Genomic DNA, 18,828 nt, shown 5'->3' on the forward strand with positions numbered 1-18,828 from the left:
AGGTGTCCAATATGCCAGTATGCTACTGGGCAAGAGCAGAAGGCAACTGCTAATAGCTCCACAAAGAATGAAGCAGCAGGGCCAAAGCCGAAACAACACTCAGTTGTGGATGTCTGTGGTGGTGAAGGTAAAGTCCAATGCTATAACGAACAATATTACATAGGAATCTGGAATGTTAGGTCCATAAATCAAGTTCTGTCTATACTCTGCCAAATATCCTGATAAAACCAGAAAATATGTCCAGCTTTTCTTTGAACACAGCTTTCCCTTGTGATAGTGCTTCCTACTGCCTTTTAAAGCCACAAATCCTTTCAGTTCAAATTACTAGGTTATGCCAGGTAAAATGAGCTTGGAAATGCAGTTTCCAGGGGCAACTGCAATGAAAACTCCACACTAGAGCCACCTTTTATTTTCAGACACTCATGAAGTTTTCCTCTGAGAGTGTATGTGTGTATGTTTTCCATGACCGTAAAGCTCTAGCACAGTGTTTTTCATCTTTTTTTATTTACATTTTTCAAAACAATTAAAACATTGAAAATTTTAAGTGGATGCCTATAACTCATAAAAGACTGAATGAGAATTTTACTTAAGGGTTTTCAAGCTGCTTCTCAGTGATATCTATGAGAGAAAGATTTCTACAAATGAAAAACAGTTTGTAAAGAAAATATCACCTTTCCTGGGAAAAAGCTAAACAGGAGAGGTAGAAAAAGATGACTGCAAAACACAAGGCTTCTAACCAACATGTTAACATTATCTATAGAGTAGTTTTATATTTATTTTACTTGCCCAAGTCTCTTGGGTCCTTTCTCTGGATAAAAATCCTTCACTAGTAAAGTGATTACAAATGAAAAAAAGGCCACTAAAGTGACTACTATCCTTAGGGCTTTGAACCAATTGGGATAATGGGGCAAGAGAAAAAGTTCAGTGTGTAACGCTATCCCCAAACCTATTATGACTGTGACTATAGCTTCACTGAGTCTTTCAGAAATAAAGAAAGCAAACCATGAAAACACAACAGGAGCTATACTATTAGCTAAATTGAGGAAGTCTGGTTTGGCTGGACTACCTTCTGGCAGAGCAAAACCCCATCTGATTCCTCCCAAGAAAGAAAGGAAACTGGCTCCATAGGCCATCTGAGTAAAAGCTAACATAGGAATATAAGTCTTTGTCATCACCATGACCAGTGGTGGAGCAACGAAGGGGATTAGTCCTGCCAGAGTTATGTATAATGCTGGCTTTGGGCTGTCAGGCAGGAAACTGATGGTTCGTGGTGGCTTGGCTGGAAGCACTGCTTGCTCTTGCTTCTTCTTAAAACTGCATAGGGAAGTATGATAATACTGTGTCTTGCTCACACATGCTGGAAAGGATGAGAAAAGCCAAAGCCTTGGAAACAAAGGGGGAAAGTTCTGCTGAAGATATGTCTTGTGAGAAAGTGTTTCTATTCTCCTGCTGGCTCCTGGTCTGACTGTGGAAGTGTACTTCAGCATCTATAGGGAAAACAGAACCAGAAGACAACAAAGCAGACTTGAAAATCACCAAATGTTTTAGTCACAATATGAAACAATATAAAAACCATGTGCTTTCTGTTAGCATGTGAAACTTAAAGTTTGGCGTATAGGGTGATGTTATTGCTGCAAAGACTATTACATAGCTATACAACATGCAAAAGAAACTACTACTGAATAGAAACCGTGATAATGTTTTGGCCTACCACAATATTATCCCATGAAAGAAATATCTGGAGGAACAGGTAAAGACTAGGCCTTTAGCTTTTGGCATTCTAAACTGCTTCTTCTATTTATAAATTGAAAAAGAAGCTGCACTAATTATTATGGCAATTCTGTTTTATGTAAAGAAAATTAAGCTTTAGACACCGCATAGTTTTCATAGCTTCATGCCTTTCTACAAGTCTCTGCCTAGAATTTTAGATTACCATTTTTCTCTCTAGGGAACTTACCTTTCAAAATTCAGCTGAAAACCTTCTCCAATCTGATTTAATTCTGCTATAAGTAAGTACCCTATGCACACTCCTATCATAACTCTTCACAGTGAATTAAAATCACATGTTCACTTGTCTGTCTCAGTAGACCTGAGGGCTTGAGCCATATTTTTTTTTTGCCTTAAAAAAAAAAATCCCCACTGCTATTCATGGCATATGGCCAAAGCAATAACCTCTTCTGCTGATTCTGTTCTTTAGTGAGTAGATGCCATACTTCAGTAGTTACACAGATCAACTGTAACTCAGAAAATACTGGATTAAAGAAAACAAAAGAGCTATTTAAAGAATCTTGGTAGTTACTCAAAATTGCTAGGAATGATTCCATCTTGAGAACTTTTTTTTTTCTTTTTTTGTCTAGAATTTTCTTCCCTGAGGTATCTGCATTGCTCATTGCCTCACTCTGACCACCCTATTTATAAATGCAGTACTTAAAAGTCTACTGTCCCTATTCCCCTTCCCTGCTCTGTAGTTCTCCACAGCACTTACCATTTGACATACTAAATATTTCACTTTGACATATTAAATATTTCACTTATTTGTATTTTACTCTTACCCAGATCACCTAGAGTATGAAGATAAGGATTTTTGTCTTCTTTATTTTACTACTACTGTCCAGTGAAGCAGTGCTTGCAAGTAGTGCTTACATATTTGCTGAATAAACCAACCTTTGAAGATGCTTGGGAAAACTTCTGGATGAAGTGAAGCATACTGGGTCCCATTGAAAGTCTTGCTTAGGAAGATGCCACACAGTTCTGATTACTGTATTTTTACAGCTAAGTGGAGGATCTGAATCAGAAGCATGCTGCTGTGTACAAAATAAGATGTCATTTAATGTTCTTCACTTCATACATAATTTTTAAAAATAGGAATTTGGGGGAATTTCTTCCATATAATAGTTTCCTTTGGAAGCAGTCATTAATGTTTTAAAAAATTTGTAACATGTAGTAAATAGATCCTTTTCTTTGAAAGTTATTTTAGCTTTTGCTGTTGGATGTAAAGAAGAGTAATGCAGAGACAATGTATCTAGATTTTTACAAATACCTCTATCATTTCCCAATTGTGTGACCTTGGATAAATTGCTTCCTTCAAGTGCCAGCCTTCTTATCTTTAGCACTGAAAGTCATAGCTTGTCTGCTTTCTTTTTTCCCTTTAGTTATTTATTTTGGGGCTTAGGAGTTTATAGCTTAAAAGTAATGACAATAGCAATCAATACAACCAGCTGTGAACCAGGCATTATAACTATGTGTTTTATATGCACTAACTTATTTAATACAATCACCTCATCAACTTGGTGCTGAGTGATATTAATAACCTGTTAAGAGTGCAGATTTTGGAGTCAAATGACCTGGGCTGGAATTCTGGCTCTACCATGTATTAGTTATGTGATTTTGGACAATTATTTAACCTGATTATAGTGCAATTCACTCACCTAAGGCTTTTAATAACTACATAGGGTCGCTGTAAAAATTAAATAAGCTAATAGATGTAAAAAGCTGAGCACTGTCCCTAACACAAAGCAGGCACTAAAAAAAAACAGAAAACCAAACTAGCTATTATTCCCACCTTACAAAATGTAAGCAACCAGTAAGTGGCTGAATGAGAATACTATTAACCCAGATCTGTTATGTTTACATGAGTCCCAGTATAAACAAGAACAACAGAAGTGTCTAAAATCCAAAACTCACAGTTGCTGCTTAATTTAAAAACTTGGGGACTTATCTGGTGGTCCAGTGGTTGAGAGTCTGCAGTCTCCCAATGCAGAGGATGTGGTTTGAGACCTGTGGAGGAACTAAGATCCCACATGCAAAAGCAACTAGGCTCTCCAGCCACAAGGAGTCACATCTAAGATCTAACACAGATTAAAAAAAAAAAAACAACTTGGCAGAGCCCCCTTGCATCTCTCAGAAGATTTCTTTTATTAATAAATCTATTTCTCGCCTATTGGGGGAAAAAAACAGTGAACTAATTTCTTGATCACAGATATTAGGGCTGGGTCAAGAAATTCTGTATACCAGACTGTCAATGTCTCTCTCTCCATATATGGAAGCAAGTAGGAAGTTAAGTTATCCCGGGTCAATTAGATAATAAGGGCTTCCCTGGTGGCTCAGATGGTAAAGAATCTGCCTGCAATGCAGGAGACCCAGGTTTGATTCCTAGGTCAGGAAGATCCCCTGGGGAAGGGAATGGCAACCCACTCCAGTATTCTTGCCTGGAGAATTCCATGTCTACAGTGCATGGGATCACAAAGAGTCGGACACAACTGAGTGACTGCACAAACACACACACACACTTCCTGACTCCCAAACACACATAACTTGCAGGACCGACCTACTCACGTTTGTTCAAAATCACCTTTTTACGGGATTTCAAAAATCTACATGCTCCCTCAACCTTCCGAATTCCCTAGGCACTGTGACAAGTGCTTTCCAACTCAAGGGTATTAAAGCAAAAATGTGGTAGCCTAAAGCCCGGGATGACAACGGGTGAGGAGATTAAGGACAAAGACCCAAGAGTTAATCCACTCAATCTAGGTGAAAATGCTCAATACTTTCACTGCGCCAAACTGCAACTGCAACTCTTAGAGCCGACATCAGTAGAAACTGATGCAACTCTCACAGCCGACATCAGTAGAAAAGGGATGAATTCTGGACGCAGAGATCCCTGGGAAATATTGTTCAACAGTGCCCGCAGCTTCAATTTACACCAAAGCCTTGGAGCCCCACCACTTTTCCCAACCTGCACCTGTGGCAACAGCCCTGCTACTCACTTGCCAGCGTCCCACACAGAGGTAGAAACCCGAACTGCAAGAAGAACTCGGACTCTGGAAAAAAGTTTTCCGGCAAGTGAGAATAAATAGTGCCCCCCCGCCCCCACTTCCTGAGAGCAAAAAAAAATGAGTCCGGGTGGAAACTTGACCAGCGCTAGCTAGTTCCCACCCTGGGTTTTCTGTAAAATCTTAGTTCTAGTAGAAACTGGCTTTTGAAGTCTGTAGGGTATATAAATGGTCCTTTCCTTTGTAGGCCAGGTTTCCCAGCCAAGAAAATCTGCCCCACAGAGTTCGGGAAGATAGAGTGCAGTTACTGAGTGATGGTGGTAAAGGAAGGTAGGAGATTTGGAGTCTAGGCCAAGTATGACTTGGCCAAATTGCTTGCTATCTCTGGAACTCATTTTTTCTTTTTAAAAAATATTTGTTTATTTGGCTGCACCGGGTCTTAGTTGCAGCATGTGGGATCTAGTTCCCCGACCAAGGATAGAACTGGAACCCCCTGCACTGAGAGTGCGGAGTCTTAACCAGTGGCTCACCAGGGCCAGTGAAGTCCCTGGAACTCATTTTTCACTTTGCATTTATTTTTTTTTTTTTTTGTTCGACAAGTGTCTTTTATTTATTAATAAAAAGGGAAACATCAGTCAACATCCATTTTAAAATAAGCAACTGGTATTAACAGTCATTAAAGAAGATATACAAGTGGCAAATAAACAGGAAAAAAGTGCTTGACATCATGAAACATCAGAGAATTAGTGAGATGCCATTACACCCCTACCAAGACAGGTGAAATTAAACAGACTGACAATACCGAGGATCAGCAGGATGGGGAAGAACAGGAGCTCTCATATACTGTTGATGGGAACACAGAAGGATCCAACCGGTTTAGATCACAATTTGGCAATTTGCAATTCACATATTCTGAAGCACTGGCACAAGATAACTAAAACACATATTCATAAAAGAACTATATGCCAATGTTCATTGGAACTTTATTTCTAACAACACCAAACTGGAAACAACCCAACTGCCCATTAGCAGATAGATGGATAAACATATATCCTAGACAATGGAAACTAAGTTATTATTGAAGGTACTGGCCTCCTATAGGCTTGGGAAGGACAATGAGAGATTGTAAAAGGGCATGAGGTAAATCAAGGTTATGTTCATCTTCGTGATTCTGATGATTTTATGACTTTATATTATAGCAAAAATTTTCAAACTATACACCTTAAATATGCATACTGTATGTCAATTATGCCTCAATAAAATTTATTTAAAAAATGGTTCAAAATTAAAAATAAAAACACACAAAAAACAAAAATCCGGACTTCCCACTCTTTCTGGAAACCAGAAGGATTAACAACTCAATGCTGCTGCTGCTGCTGTCACTTTAGTCATGTCTGACTCTGTGTGACCCCATAGATTGCAATCCACCAGACTCTGCCATCTCTGGGATTCTCCAGGCAAGAACACTGGAGTGGGTTGCCATTTCCTTCTCCAATGCATGAAAGTGAAGTTGCTCAGTCATGTCCGACTCTTCATGACCCCATGGACTGCAGCCTACCAGGCTCCTCCGTCCATAGGATTTTCCAGGCAAGAGTACTGGAGTGGGTTGCCATTGCCTTCTCTGACTTTGCATTTAAAAGGGGTTTCTAGGATAGCCTGGGCATATCTCACAGCTCATTAAGGTACTGAACTAATACTACTTAAGGGGGGAAAGTTCCACTTCATTCTCTTTGCTGGTACCTGTAAATTTTGTTAAGAAATAAAGAAAACAAGGGGCAAGACTTTTCTTTTCATGAAAACTGTGATAAGAGCCTTTAGGGTGACCCGTAAGTTAGATTATTCCTCCTGTCACTCTCTAACTTTTATTTGTGGGCTTTGTGACCTTGAGCAAGTCCCTTCCCGTCTCTGGGCCTCCATTTCACTGTCTATCAAAGGAAACACCATCAGGCAATTTTGTTTATCTGAAAACAAAAGGAGAGCTGCAGGAGTCCACGCTAGCCAGTTCCTCCATTCCTCCCGATTCTTGGTAGTCTAGCTTCCTGGTTGCCGGCTATCACTTGGTTTAGCCTCTCGTACAGAACAGGCTCACAGCGAATTCTTCGTAATAGTAACACTTTTCAGTCGCCATAAGCTTTCACTTTTATTTCCTTCTCGGCCATGACTGCGCCGCCCCTTCCCGTTATGCGATACCCAATGAGACTTAGAGCCGAAGAAACAGCTACTCCGCCCTGGCACTGGAGCAGGCTCTGGCCAGAAAACCGCCCAGTACTGGGACAGGGGCGTGACGCCAGCGGTCGGGCGGAACTACCACTCCCAGCGGGTAGTGCGTCGGGACCAGCCACTCAGGCCGCCAAAGCCCAGCCGTGTGGCCTGCTGGGGGCTGGAGTCTTAACGGCGCGCGCACGTGAAAGGAGGAAGGAAGGAGCCGAAGGTGCGAAAGGGTCGGAAAACACACGCGCCTACAAAACCGGTTTGTTAGTACTTGTAAGGTAGTTTGGAGAAGTGCGCTTGCTGAGAGGTGGGGTGTGGGAAGATGCAGAATGAAGGGGCGGGGAAAAAATGGGTGCACGTATACACCCCCACCCACTCATTCACCGGCGCCCAGGCCCTAGTGCCTGGAGAGGAGATATGAAGGGGAGTACCAAACCCAGCTGGTCTCCGCCTCTGAGGCGGCGCTAGGAAAGACAATGTTCAACTCTGTAGAGGGGCGGGGGCGCCGCCAGGAGCCGCAGCGGAGGGAGCTGGGGGCGGGGCGAGGAATAACCGCCGTCCTCTCGGCTAAACGTTGGCTGCTTGGGGCGCCGGCGGGGGGTCACCCGAACTGGGCTCATGCGCATGCGCGTGCGCCCTTGTGGGCGGTGCGAACGGGTGGGCGTGTGTGAGGCGGGATCAGATTGGGGGAGGGCCAGGCTGGTCGTCGCTCCTCCCCCTCCACCCGGTCTGCCCCTCCTGGGCCGTGTGGGCCGGGCAGCCATTTTGGGAAGACCTTTGTTATGGTTGTGGGCTCTCCACCTCTGCCGGATCAGGAAACTGGGGACGCACCCTCAGACGCCGCGACTGGTCCCTAACTGTAGCCCCTCCACTGCCCGGTGAGTGAGAGTTCACGACAACGGGCAGAAGGGGATCGTGAGTGACCCGGCGCAGGGCTCCACCCGGTGCCTGACTGACCGGCTGTTGAAACAAGTTGAAGGAGGCTCTCACACAGGTGGTTGGGTGTAGGTCGGTCCGGGGACCGGGAGCAGAGGCCACGGGTCGTGTGGTTCGAACGGGGCACCTTCCCCCACGCGTGGAGCTTTGCACACGACCGTCGTCGAGACTCTGCCAGAGCGCTCCTACTTCAACTTTGCTCTTCGGGTCGGAACACTCACCTGCGGCTCTCTGGCTCCTCTCCAGGCGTTCCGGCTTGTTGGTGATTGAGTAGCTTGGTTTACGGGTTACTTTTTCTTTCTCTTTCTTAAATTAGAGCCAAGGGCTTTTGTTTTCCAGTGATGGAAAAATCTAAGGGGGAAAAACGTGTGAGTCAAATGTGGGGTATCAGAGGAAAAGAAGAGCTTTAACCCCGCACCCCTGCCCCCAGTGTTCCGGTTCCCCTTGGTAGCGAGGTGTTTTCGTTGATTTAGATTGTCTGTCCAGCCCCTACCGACTCCTCCCTACCTGGAGAAAAAAGCTGGTCGATCTTTAAGTGTTTTAGTGAGGACTTTTAATGTTTTATATCTACCTCTCCCTACTCCCCGTGAAACTCAAAAGAAAGGCTGAATCTAAAATGGCTGTAGCTTGGGGAAGTGCCCCGAGCTTATTAACTTAAATACGTTAACAAATCTCGAATTCTTAGTTATTTTTCCTTAGTTGTTTTTCAACAACTGGGTCTTTTGATCTTACTGTTGTCTTATATTGAAGAGTCTTTGCTAGGTGAAAACAAAGGTGAGGCTAAAGTAGTTTGCTTACTCCAAAAGTTTACATAAGAGTGGGTGCGGTTTTTTTGGTAGTTGCTTATAGTTTTGAAATTGTGCTGTGGTGGTAATTTTATCAGCCAACTTTGTGCTGTTAAAGTTGGTTTGTCATATTTGTTAAAATACTTGCTCTTAATGTTTATTGCTTATCTGGGAAAAATAAAGTTTATGATGGCTCATGTTTTAGTTTAGTAACATAAGTCACATTCTGTGTAATTCTTTCCAAAAAGTATAGTGATTGGTCTTCAGTAGACTTAGATTTGCAGTTTGGTCGATTGCTGGCCTTTTCTAAGGTCTTTTATGTTGGGACATGTCTCAGAAGAATGTAAGACAAATGAAAACAAACTTTTAAGTGCAGTGCCTTATTGTTGTGCCCTTTCAAACAAAAGGCTGTTTTTTTGTTTGCTGCTTTAAAAAAAACGATTAGATCCAGAGGTTTAACTGAAAACAAAAGGGCATAGAATGGAAATCAAAAACAGTTAACTTCAGTATTTGGGAAGTTGCTCCAGTTTCAAGTTGAAATCTGTCTAAAAGATAAAATAACAAAGTGCTAATTTTGAATGAGAAGTTTGGAATTAATAGGAAAATAAACTATTTTACTTCATCTTCCTTCCCTAGGGAGTCAGTTTCAATTTACCTTTCCACATTGGTTCAATACAAAAGTTTACTTTTGTCAACTCCCCTAGGATTTGTTGTTGTTGTTCTTAAATTATTTTGGTGGTTTTACAGAAAAAACGTTTAAAGTGCTTTATAGAAATTACAAGTCAGTTGCTTTGTGTTTTGCTTTTGTTGACTACTGAACCCATAAACTTGGGTGAGAACTCATTTTTTTAAAGGTTCAGCTTGTGCATACTGATACAAATATTCTTTCAATTGATTCTGAATAGTATCTTATCAAAGCTCTTGAAATTTGGTGGTGGTGGGTGTTAGGAAGCCATTATTTTGAGTAAATTCAGCTTGGTTTTCTCGTCAGTGGCTGTTTAGTAGTTTGGTTGAGGACAGCACATGCAGCCATTTTAATAAGTTTGGAATGACAAGAAATCTGGGACATATTTCTGTTTATAATTAATATTTAAATACTTACGTAAAACATAACAATTTTGAATCATACTTCCAACAAATTGCGTATCCTTGTTTTATGATTAAAACATAAAGTGTATGCACTTAGTAACAGGAGTAACTAATGTGCCATTGGCTTACAGTTGCCTGAATTGCTTTATATTTTTATTAGTTTATTCCTGTGAGGTAGATATTGTTTTATTCCCATTATTTTAGTTGAGGAAAATAAGTTCAGATATTCATCCAACTAGTATGTATTTAAACCTAAACAATTTTTAAAATATCCCAACTGAAAAAGTAGTTTGTGGAAAAGGCAAATTGTGCTATGTATTTGTGGTTTTTCAACTAATTGTAATGGGGAGGGAATCTAGGTGATACTAAGATGAAAAACTTGAATGAAGTTTTTGGCTTTCCCCATTCATAGAAAGGGACTGCCCTGGTGGCTCAGGTGTAAAGCGTCTGCCTACAATGCGGGAGGCCTGGGTTCGATCCCTGGGTCAGGAAGATCCCCTGGAGAAGGAAATAGCAACTCACTCTAGTACTCCTGCTTGGAAAATCCCATGGACGGAGGGGCCTGGTAGTCTGCAGTCCAAGGGGTCGCAAAGAGTCGGACACGACTGAGCGACTTCACTTTCTTTTTTTTTTGCTTTTCATGCATTTATTGGGGCCATCGGGGCGGGGGCCGCTCCCTGTCAACGGAGGTGCTCACAGTCTCTTCAGCCACTCCAGGCTCGGGCCCTGGGGGTCCTGGGGGTGGCTGGGCACATCAGGCATGTTCCCGTCATCTCGGAGGGGCACTGGGTAGTTGTACGGTGTGGCCCGGTTGATCATGAGCGAGTACTTGGTGTAGGGGCTGAGTGTGGGCACGATTACAGCGAGGCCCGCAATGGCGAAGGATGCCACTAGCACAGGTTCCTTGGCCCAGACATTCTTGAGGAAGGCTGCGACTCTCTCAGCCATCTTGGTCGCGGCCGCGACTTCACTTTCTTTCTTATCTTTCATACATAGAAAACATACTACTTCGTAACTGACTATAGTTGCCATTGTCTGCAGTTTGATATGTGGTTGTGCTGAGAGGTAGCTGCCCAAGTCACTTCAAAATCAGACTGATTTTTAAACCCACTGGATTTCTGCTCAAAACAAAACTGGCTACAATCAGTCTTGAAAAATAATTCAGTGAGATGAGCAGAACTTCTTTTGTCCACAGGTATATCTTAACTAGTAAAATATTGCTTATGTTATGAATTTTATAGGTGATTTCAAATATACTCCACAAATATTTAAAGGCATCTGATGCTGGGAAGGATTGGGGGCAGGAGGAGAAGGGGACGACAGAGGATGAGATGGCTGGATGGCATCACTGACTCGATGGACATGAGTTTGAGTAAACTCCGGGAGTTGGTGATGGACAGGGAGGCCTGGTGTGCTGCGATTCATGGGGTCGAAAAGAGTTGGACTGAGCGACTGAACTGAACTGAACTGAATAGTTGTTTTTATTTCCTGAAGCAAATAAACAGCTTTTTGGTCAGACTTCCCTGGCAATCCAGTGATTAAGAGTTTCGCTTTCATTGCAAGGAAACCTGGGTTTGATACGTGGCTGGAGAAGTAAGATCCTGCATGCAGCATGGCATGACAAAAAATAATAGTAATAGTAAAAGTTATTTATTATTTTTTTAAAAATTGACCTTTAACTAATCTGTTGGACATGTTATTTTTCAAACAAAATGGTTCAATCATTCTTTTAAGAAACACTAAGAAATGCTGTAGGCTATACTGTGGTGCCAGTTTCAGCCTGTTAAGGTCTAGAAATGCCTAGGTGACTATAAAACATTCCTGCCACCCAGGAACTTAGTTTAGCAGATAAGCACAAAAATATTCACAGGATAACAACACAGAAAGCTGTCTTTCTTAAAGCAGTTAATTTTTAACATAGTCATTAAGCTTACCTTCCTTTTCTGTAATAAAACTACTTTGCCATATATTAATCAGATGTCAGACAAGAGGATCATCAGTATGAACAAAGTTTTAGTGCACTTATCTGAGTAGCAGGTCTGTATGTGTGGAATAAGTTGGTTGTGTTTTTGGTTTTTTGTCTTACAAGAATTAAGTTTAATTATACTTTATATTGCAAACTCTGGTTTCTGCTGATTATAAGTTTGAAAGTGTTAGTCCCTCAGTCATGTCCAACTCTTTGCGACCCCATGGACTGTAGCCCACCAGGCTCCTCTGTCCATGGAATTCTCCAGGAAAGAACACTGGAGTGGGTTGTCATGCCCTCCTCTAGGGGATCTTCCCAACCTAGGGATCGAACGTGGGTCTCCTGCATTTCAGGCAGATTCTTTACTGTTTGAGCCACCAAAGATTATATATTTAATTGTCATTATATAAAAAAGTTCTCTTCTGAATTACTGCTGTCCTTGAAGTTTACAAGTATGTTGAAAAGTTGGTTTGGGGGTTCTTTTAGTTAGTTAATTAAAAGGTAGAACTGTCCAGTGTTCCAGCTATGTGCTTATGAATTATTAGCTCTGCTTCTAATTAGTCTTACCAGGTATGGTGGAAGGATAGTGAGAACCATTTATTGAAGGCTTCATAAGCTAGAGGGTGTAACAGAGTCCATTATATATATTCTTGTTACTCCTTAAAACACTTGTTTAAATAGGTGATATTAATGCTTCTATACGTGAGTGTACAGAGGATCCAAGCAGTTCAGTGGTTTTCATAACATAGTGAAAGGTGGGGACTCAGACAGCTGTCTGATTCTGAAGCTGGATTTTCACCACATCATGTAGAGAGATGGTGTGGTGGTATGATGAGCATAGTGCCCTTGGTTTGAATCTCTGCATTACCACCTAAAGCTTTGAAACTTTGGTAAAGTTTTAGGTATGATTTCTGCCTGCTTCTTTGTTAAATGGGGGTAATAATACCGTCTCATAGAGTTTTTGTGGGAAATAAATAACATTTGTATAGTTCCTAATACAGTGCCTGACCATTGTAAGTACTTCATGATTGTCAAGTAAATCTTTCAAAATTGTCTTTATCTTTTACTCATTGAATTAAATTGTATGGAATCTGAACAGCATATGGGCTTTTTGGTATTCCTTTTTTCCTTTTCTAGTTATTACTTTTCTGTTGACTTCTCTTTATTTGAATCAGTATCCAGGCCCCACACACTGTAGTTGACTGATATTCTTTTAAGCCTCTCTTAGTTTGTATGTTTCTTCTGGGTTTTTTCCCTTGTACTTTGTTGAAGAAACCAGGTTATTTCTCTTGCAGTTTCCCCCATTCTAGATTTTCCTGTAAATTGGTAGCCTTTTTTTTCCCCCTGGTTTGTTCAGTGTTTCTCATATCATTTTCTCACAATTTCTCTGTTGAGCAGCATAGAGTAATTGTATGAGATATTAATCCTCCTTCAACATGGTTGTAAAATGGAGTGTTTGTTTTGGTCCTGTGCCCAATTCAATGTTAACTTTTCCAGGTAGTTTGTTTCTTGTCCTTTTTTTCCCTACCTAGTGTTTATTTGTTGTATTATAAAATTGAGCTAATTATGCTGCGTTTGTAGTGGTTTTGTCTTCTTTTTTGGCTAGTAGTGAGTAGTTTCCTCAGCCTGTTTGGTCTGAAAATTTCTCTTCTCAAAACAGCATTTTTTTCCTATTGTTTACGCCCCGCCCTGTGTGTGCGTGTGCGAGCCAGGCCTCTTCAGTCGCATCCGACTCTGTAACCCAATGGACTGTAGCCAGCCTACCAGGCTCCTCTGTCCATGGAATTCTTAGGGTAAGAATACTGGAGTGGGTTGCCGTGCCCTCCAGGGGATCTTCCCCACCCAGGGATCCTGTCTCTTATGTCTCCTGCATTAGCAGTCAGGGTCTTTACCACTAGTGCCACCTAGGAAGCCCATTTCCCTCCTAGTCCTTAACTATTAAGCATTACACCTATGGAGTACTCACTGTAAACAAAACCCTTTTTTTATTTCCCTGAGAAAAGCATCCAGGCACTGTTCTTAACACTTTACATATATTCACTCACTTAATCATTGACTTTCCAACAATCTCCAATTACAGATAAGGATTTGAAGCAAAAAGAGGTGAAGTGACTTGTCCAAAGTCATGCAGCTAGTACATGGCAGATCCAGAATCTAGAAGAGCTAGAAGAGCAGATCCAGAGTCTGCTCTTCTAACTTAAAATTAATGTTTGGATTTTGAGCAAAAAATTTATTCTTGAGAAGAGATTTTTAAATATGCTTGTACATAAAACTAATCCACTTAGTTATCTGACTCTTATAGCCGGAATTTAATGTGTCAGATTGCATCAGGTGATAAATATACTTTTGTAACATAGTATGTTTCATAATATGTTTGTTTATTTGGAACTGTTGTGATTTAAGTAAATTACATTTCTATTAGTGGGATAGTATATAGGTATGTTTGCAGCAGGTGCTTGTGACCTTTTAATAGCAAAATGTTGGAAAGGAGATAACTACCTGAGGAAGGTTGCAGATTTTAGTCTAAAAATTTTGTACTTTGTGAAATTACTTTCAGGTAATGTTTTTTGGAGAATGAATCAGAAGGCGCAATGATTAAAATTTGTTACTAATGGGAAGACTGGGAAGATTTATATGTTGGACATTCTAGTAATTGGACTTTAAAGTTTTTCTTTGTTTCTTTTGTCTGTTTACCATTTAACCCTGTTCCAATATTGCCTTTTTGTGAAACTTGGTGGGAGTGGAAGCTGGAGAAGGACATGTAACTTGTTGGCATATACACATGTACTTTCTTTCCCAGGCCCCTGGTAGCTGTGACCCAGCTGTGCCAATCAAGTACACTTGACTGGGTACTTGAATCTGGAGTGAGAGAGATACAAAAGAGCAAGGACAGTTTAGAATTAATTCTGTTGACTTGTGGCAGTGGCATACTAGCTTGTGGGCAGTTTTCTGAGAGACTTCTTCCTGTGATGTGACTTTGGTTGGTGGTTTTGACTGCTTAACTTGACTTGATTTTTACAGGTTTGCCAAATCATCTTTTTTTTTTTTTTTTGGAACTCTTAATATCCTGTTGATAAATTTCCTATTCTGCTAATATGCCAAAACCGGATTTCTGTTTTTCAACCAAGGATCCTAATTTGTAAACTTGACTAATAAAATTTGCCCCTTCTAAAAGATACAGTTACTGCCTCTATTTAGAGTGGTGTCCTAACTCAATAAATAAAAAGTCCATGAATGTCTTTTTTAAAGATAAATCCAGGCAGGAATTTTCCCTTTTATCCACTCCCAATTCTTAAGAGCAGTCGTTCTCAACGTTTTTAAATATATATGGGATAAGGCCTGGACATTATTAGTTTATTAAAGCCCCCTGTGTGATTCTGTGTTTATTTCTTTTATTTTTTTAAAAAACAGTGAATGTGCTGTGTAGAATATTAGAGTATACAGATATGTGAAAATAAAAACTTGACATTCCTGTCATTCAGAAATCACTACTGTTATCTTTTGGTGCATTTCCCCTCCAGATCTTTCTCTAAGCACATATATGTAAGTTTTTACTTTTATTTTACTAAAATGAGATCAGTTTACAGCTTGGCTTTTTTTTTAACTGGGTGATACCCACACTCCATATTCCTTTCCTTTGGTATGCAGGTGCTATTATTCAAATTTCCCCAGCTGATCCAAAAAAAAAAAAATGTTTGCTACTGCATCTGTCCAAACTAATATCTGAACCAGGACCTTGTCCATTGTAACCCTTTGTTTAGGGAATTTCTTAACAGTCCAGTGGTTAGGGCTCAGCACTTTCTTTCCATGGCCTGGACTCAGTCCCTGATTGGGGAACTAAAATCCCACAAGCTGTGCAGTGTGGCCAAAAATAAATAAAGTAATTTAAAAATAATAAAAGTAATTTAAAATGCACTTTGTTTAATTTGTCTTTAATCTAACTTTGTTGTTGAGTTGCTAAGTTGTGTCTGACTCTTTTGTGACCCCATGGGCTATAACCCACCAGGCTTCTCTGTCCATGGGATTTCCCAGGCAAGCGTACTGGAATGGGTTGCTATTTTCTTTGCCGGGGATCTTCCCAATCCAGGGATTGAATCTGTGTCTCCTGCATTGGCAGTTGGATTCTTTACCACTTACACCACCTAGGAAGCCCTTAACCTAGCTTAGTCCTTATTTTTCAGTGATGCTGACTTTGAGACTGGACTGGTTGTCCTGAGAGTGCTTTTGTACAGTTGCATTCTTATGGTATCACTTAGTTTGTTCCTTTTGTTCCTGTATTTATCTCTAAAGTTTACAGGTAAAAGCTTGACAGATTTATATCTAAACATTTTGGTGAGAATACATCATAGTTCTATCTCATTTTGCATCATGTCATAATTCACATAATACCTGGTTGACCTACTTTTAGTAGTGCTAAGGTTGGTTCTTGGATTAAGGTGATAATAGTTGTGTCCATATATTAAATAGTAAGTCTTGCTACTTGCAACAAGAAACTAATTTGAGTGTTGCTACTTTATACAAGTTCCTTGTTTGTTGTTAATCATTGGCCTAATTTTTTAAAGACAGCTTTATTGAGATAGAATTTACATGTACTACCCACTTTACATGTACAATTTAATGGGGGGTTTTTTTTTGTTTGTTTTTTAACTATATTCACAATTGTATAACCATCGCTACTATCTAATTTTAGAACATTTTCATCACCCCAGAAAGAAGTCTCATGACCATTAGCATTCACCTCTTCAACCCTAGGCAGCCACTAAACTTTCTGTCTCTGTGGAATTGCCTATTTTGGACATTACATATAAATAGAATTATACAGTATGCGGTCTTTGGTGTCTGGCTTCCTTCACTAAGCATAATGTTTTTAATTTTCATACATGTTGTAGTATGTTTCAGTATTTTTCTTTTTTTTTTGCCATATAATCTATTGTATGAATATTCCACATTTTGTTTTTTTACTCATCAGTTGATGGGCATTTGCATTTTTACCTCTTTGCAGTTGTTAGTAATGCTGTTATGAACATTCATGTCTTGAGTTTTTGTGTGGATATATGTTTACATCGTTCTTGGATCTTTCTAGAAGTGAAATTGCTGGGTCATATGGTAACTGACTTTTTAAGAAACTGTTTTCTGAATTGATCCCTTGGTCTCTTGGGCATCTTGAGAGAAATATCTCTCCATATCCTCTGCTCGCTTTATATTTGGGTTGTCTTTTTACTGTTGTAGGATTCTTTTTTAATTGAAGTTTGACATTTTATTTCAGGTGTATATGATAATTTTATAATTACAGCAGATATCACAAGATAAGCAACGCAATAAGTCTAGTTAACATTTGTCACCATATAGAATTTTTTTCTTGTAATGAGAACTTGCAACTTTTAAATATTCACTGCAGTATAATCAACAGAGAGGCCTGGCGTGCTGCGGTCCATGGGGTCACAAAGAGTTGGCTACAACTGGGCAACTGAATGACATAATTAACTGTGGGGCTTCCCTGGTGGCTCAGCAGTAAAGAATCCACCTGCCAGTGCAGGAGATGCAGGTTTTATCCCTGGGTAGGGAAGATCCCCTGGAGAAGGAAATGGCAAACTACTCCAGTATCCTTGCCTGAAAAGTCCTATGAACAGAGGAGCCTGGCAGAATATAGTCCATGGGGTAGCAAAAGAGTCAGACATGACTTGGTAGCTAAACAACATAATTAACTACAGTCACCATGCTATACCTTTTATCCCCATAGCTTATTTATTTTGTAACTGGAAGTTTGTACCTTTTGACCCCTTTAACCATTTGGCCCACCCCACCCCACCTCTGGCAATTACCAATCTGTTCTCTTTATATGAGCTTGGTGCTGCTTTTTTAGATTCTATATATGAGTGAGATCATAAAGTATTTCTCTCTCTCTATCTTATTTCACTTAGCGTTGTACCCTCACAGTTCATCCATGTTGTTGAAAATGACAAGAATTCGTTCTTTCTTATGGCTGAATAATATTTCAGGGTGTGTGTGTGTGAACATGAATGGGGGTGCATAGCTTTTCAAGTTAGTGCTTTCCTTTCCTTTGGAAAACACTCAGAAGTGGAATTGCTGGATCATTTGATAATTCTGTTTTAAATTTTTGAAGAACCTCCATACTGTTTTCCATAGTGACTGCACTAGTTTACATTCCAATGAACAGTGCATAAGGGTTCCGTTTTCTCTACATCCTTGCCAGTATCTTGTCCTTTTTATAACATCAATAACTATTCTCATAGGTTTAAGATGATATTTTATTATGATATTATTTGGAATACAAGTCCCTTACATGATACATGATTTGCAGATGTTTTCTCTCTACATTGTCCTTTCACTTTCTTGACTGTGTCCTTTGAAGCACAAATGTTTTTAATTTTGTTAAGAAAGTTCAATTTATCTTTCCCTAACTTAAAATCACTCCTCTGTTTACTTTTAGCTCTTATACTAAGGCTTTTGACCCACTTATAGTTAATTTTTGTGTTATTGTAGTGGACATCCAGTGGTCATTGCACCATTTGTTGAAAAGAAAGACCATTTTCCCCCTGTTGATATATCTTGGCTTCTTTGTTAAAAATCATTTGGCCATACTTACTAGGTTTACTTCTGGTTTCTTGGTTCTGCTCCATTGACCTCTGTGTTTATCCTTATGCCAGTAGGCAGAATTGAAGCCCTTATATATGTTCCTTTTTGATTATATATCTTTGTGTCTTTCATCCTGAATTTGGTGTTGGTCATTCTCTTGTAATTTTAAGTAATTGTGCTTTCTTTGACTATATCCCAAAACTAAGGCTTCCCTAGTAGCCTAGCTGGTAAAGAATTTGCCTGCAATGCAAGAGACCCCGGTTTGATTTCTGGGAAGTTCCCTTAGAGAAGGGATAGGCTACCCACTCCAGCATTCTTGGACTTCCCTGATTGCTCAGATGGTAAAGAATCCGCCTGCAATGTGGGAGACCTGAGTTCAATCCCTGGGTTGTGAAGATATCCTGGAGGAGGGCATGGCAACCCACTCCAGTATTCTGGCCTGGAAAATCCCCATGGACAAAGGAATCTGGTG

At 40.2% G+C, this 18,828-nt stretch overlaps 3 protein-coding genes across 6 annotated transcripts in view; 1 reads left to right on the forward strand and 2 right to left on the reverse strand.

Moving 5' to 3' along the window:
• Window positions 1-482: 482 nt before the first annotated feature.
• On the reverse strand, window positions 483-4,879 carry TMEM69 (transmembrane protein 69). Of its 2 annotated transcripts, none has more exons than XM_043878120.1 (3): window positions 4,767-4,879; window positions 2,665-2,804; window positions 483-1,487 (listed from the first exon to the last, which is right to left on the reverse strand). In XM_043878120.1, the coding sequence occupies exons 2-3, from the start codon at window positions 2,716-2,718 to the stop codon at window positions 774-776; spliced, it is 768 nt and encodes a 255-aa protein (XP_043734055.1). In that variant the 5' UTR covers window positions 2,719-2,804; window positions 4,767-4,879; the 3' UTR covers window positions 483-773. The 2 variants fall into 2 exon arrangements, with proteins under 2 accessions (XP_043734055.1, XP_043734056.1); XM_043878121.1 differs by having other exon boundaries at window positions 2,665-2,801; window positions 4,767-4,869.
• A 2,261-nt stretch (window positions 4,880-7,140) lies between these two features.
• The window catches only part of GPBP1L1 (GC-rich promoter binding protein 1 like 1), a 61,808-nt gene continuing 50,120 nt past the window's right edge, over window positions 7,141-18,828 (forward strand). Inside the window, exon 1 of one of the 3 annotated variants that reach the window (XM_043878639.1) lies at window positions 7,141-7,242. The gene's annotated coding sequence lies outside the window, so the exon portion shown is untranslated. Of the gene's footprint in view, window positions 7,243-7,710; window positions 7,862-18,828 lie in introns of those variants that run through there. The other 2 variants (XM_043878640.1, XM_043878638.1) reach the window with 2 other exon arrangements.
• On the reverse strand, window positions 10,429-10,753 carry LOC122678119 (NADH dehydrogenase [ubiquinone] 1 alpha subcomplex subunit 3). Its single transcript, XM_043878641.1, has one exon. The coding sequence runs from the start codon at window positions 10,739-10,741 to the stop codon at window positions 10,487-10,489; it is 255 nt and encodes an 84-aa protein (XP_043734576.1). The 5' UTR covers window positions 10,742-10,753; the 3' UTR covers window positions 10,429-10,486.

The sequence above is a fragment of the Cervus elaphus genome, chromosome 20 (assembly GCF_910594005.1).
Source record: "Cervus elaphus chromosome 20, mCerEla1.1, whole genome shotgun sequence".
NCBI classification, from domain to species: Eukaryota; Metazoa; Chordata; class Mammalia; order Artiodactyla; family Cervidae; genus Cervus; species Cervus elaphus.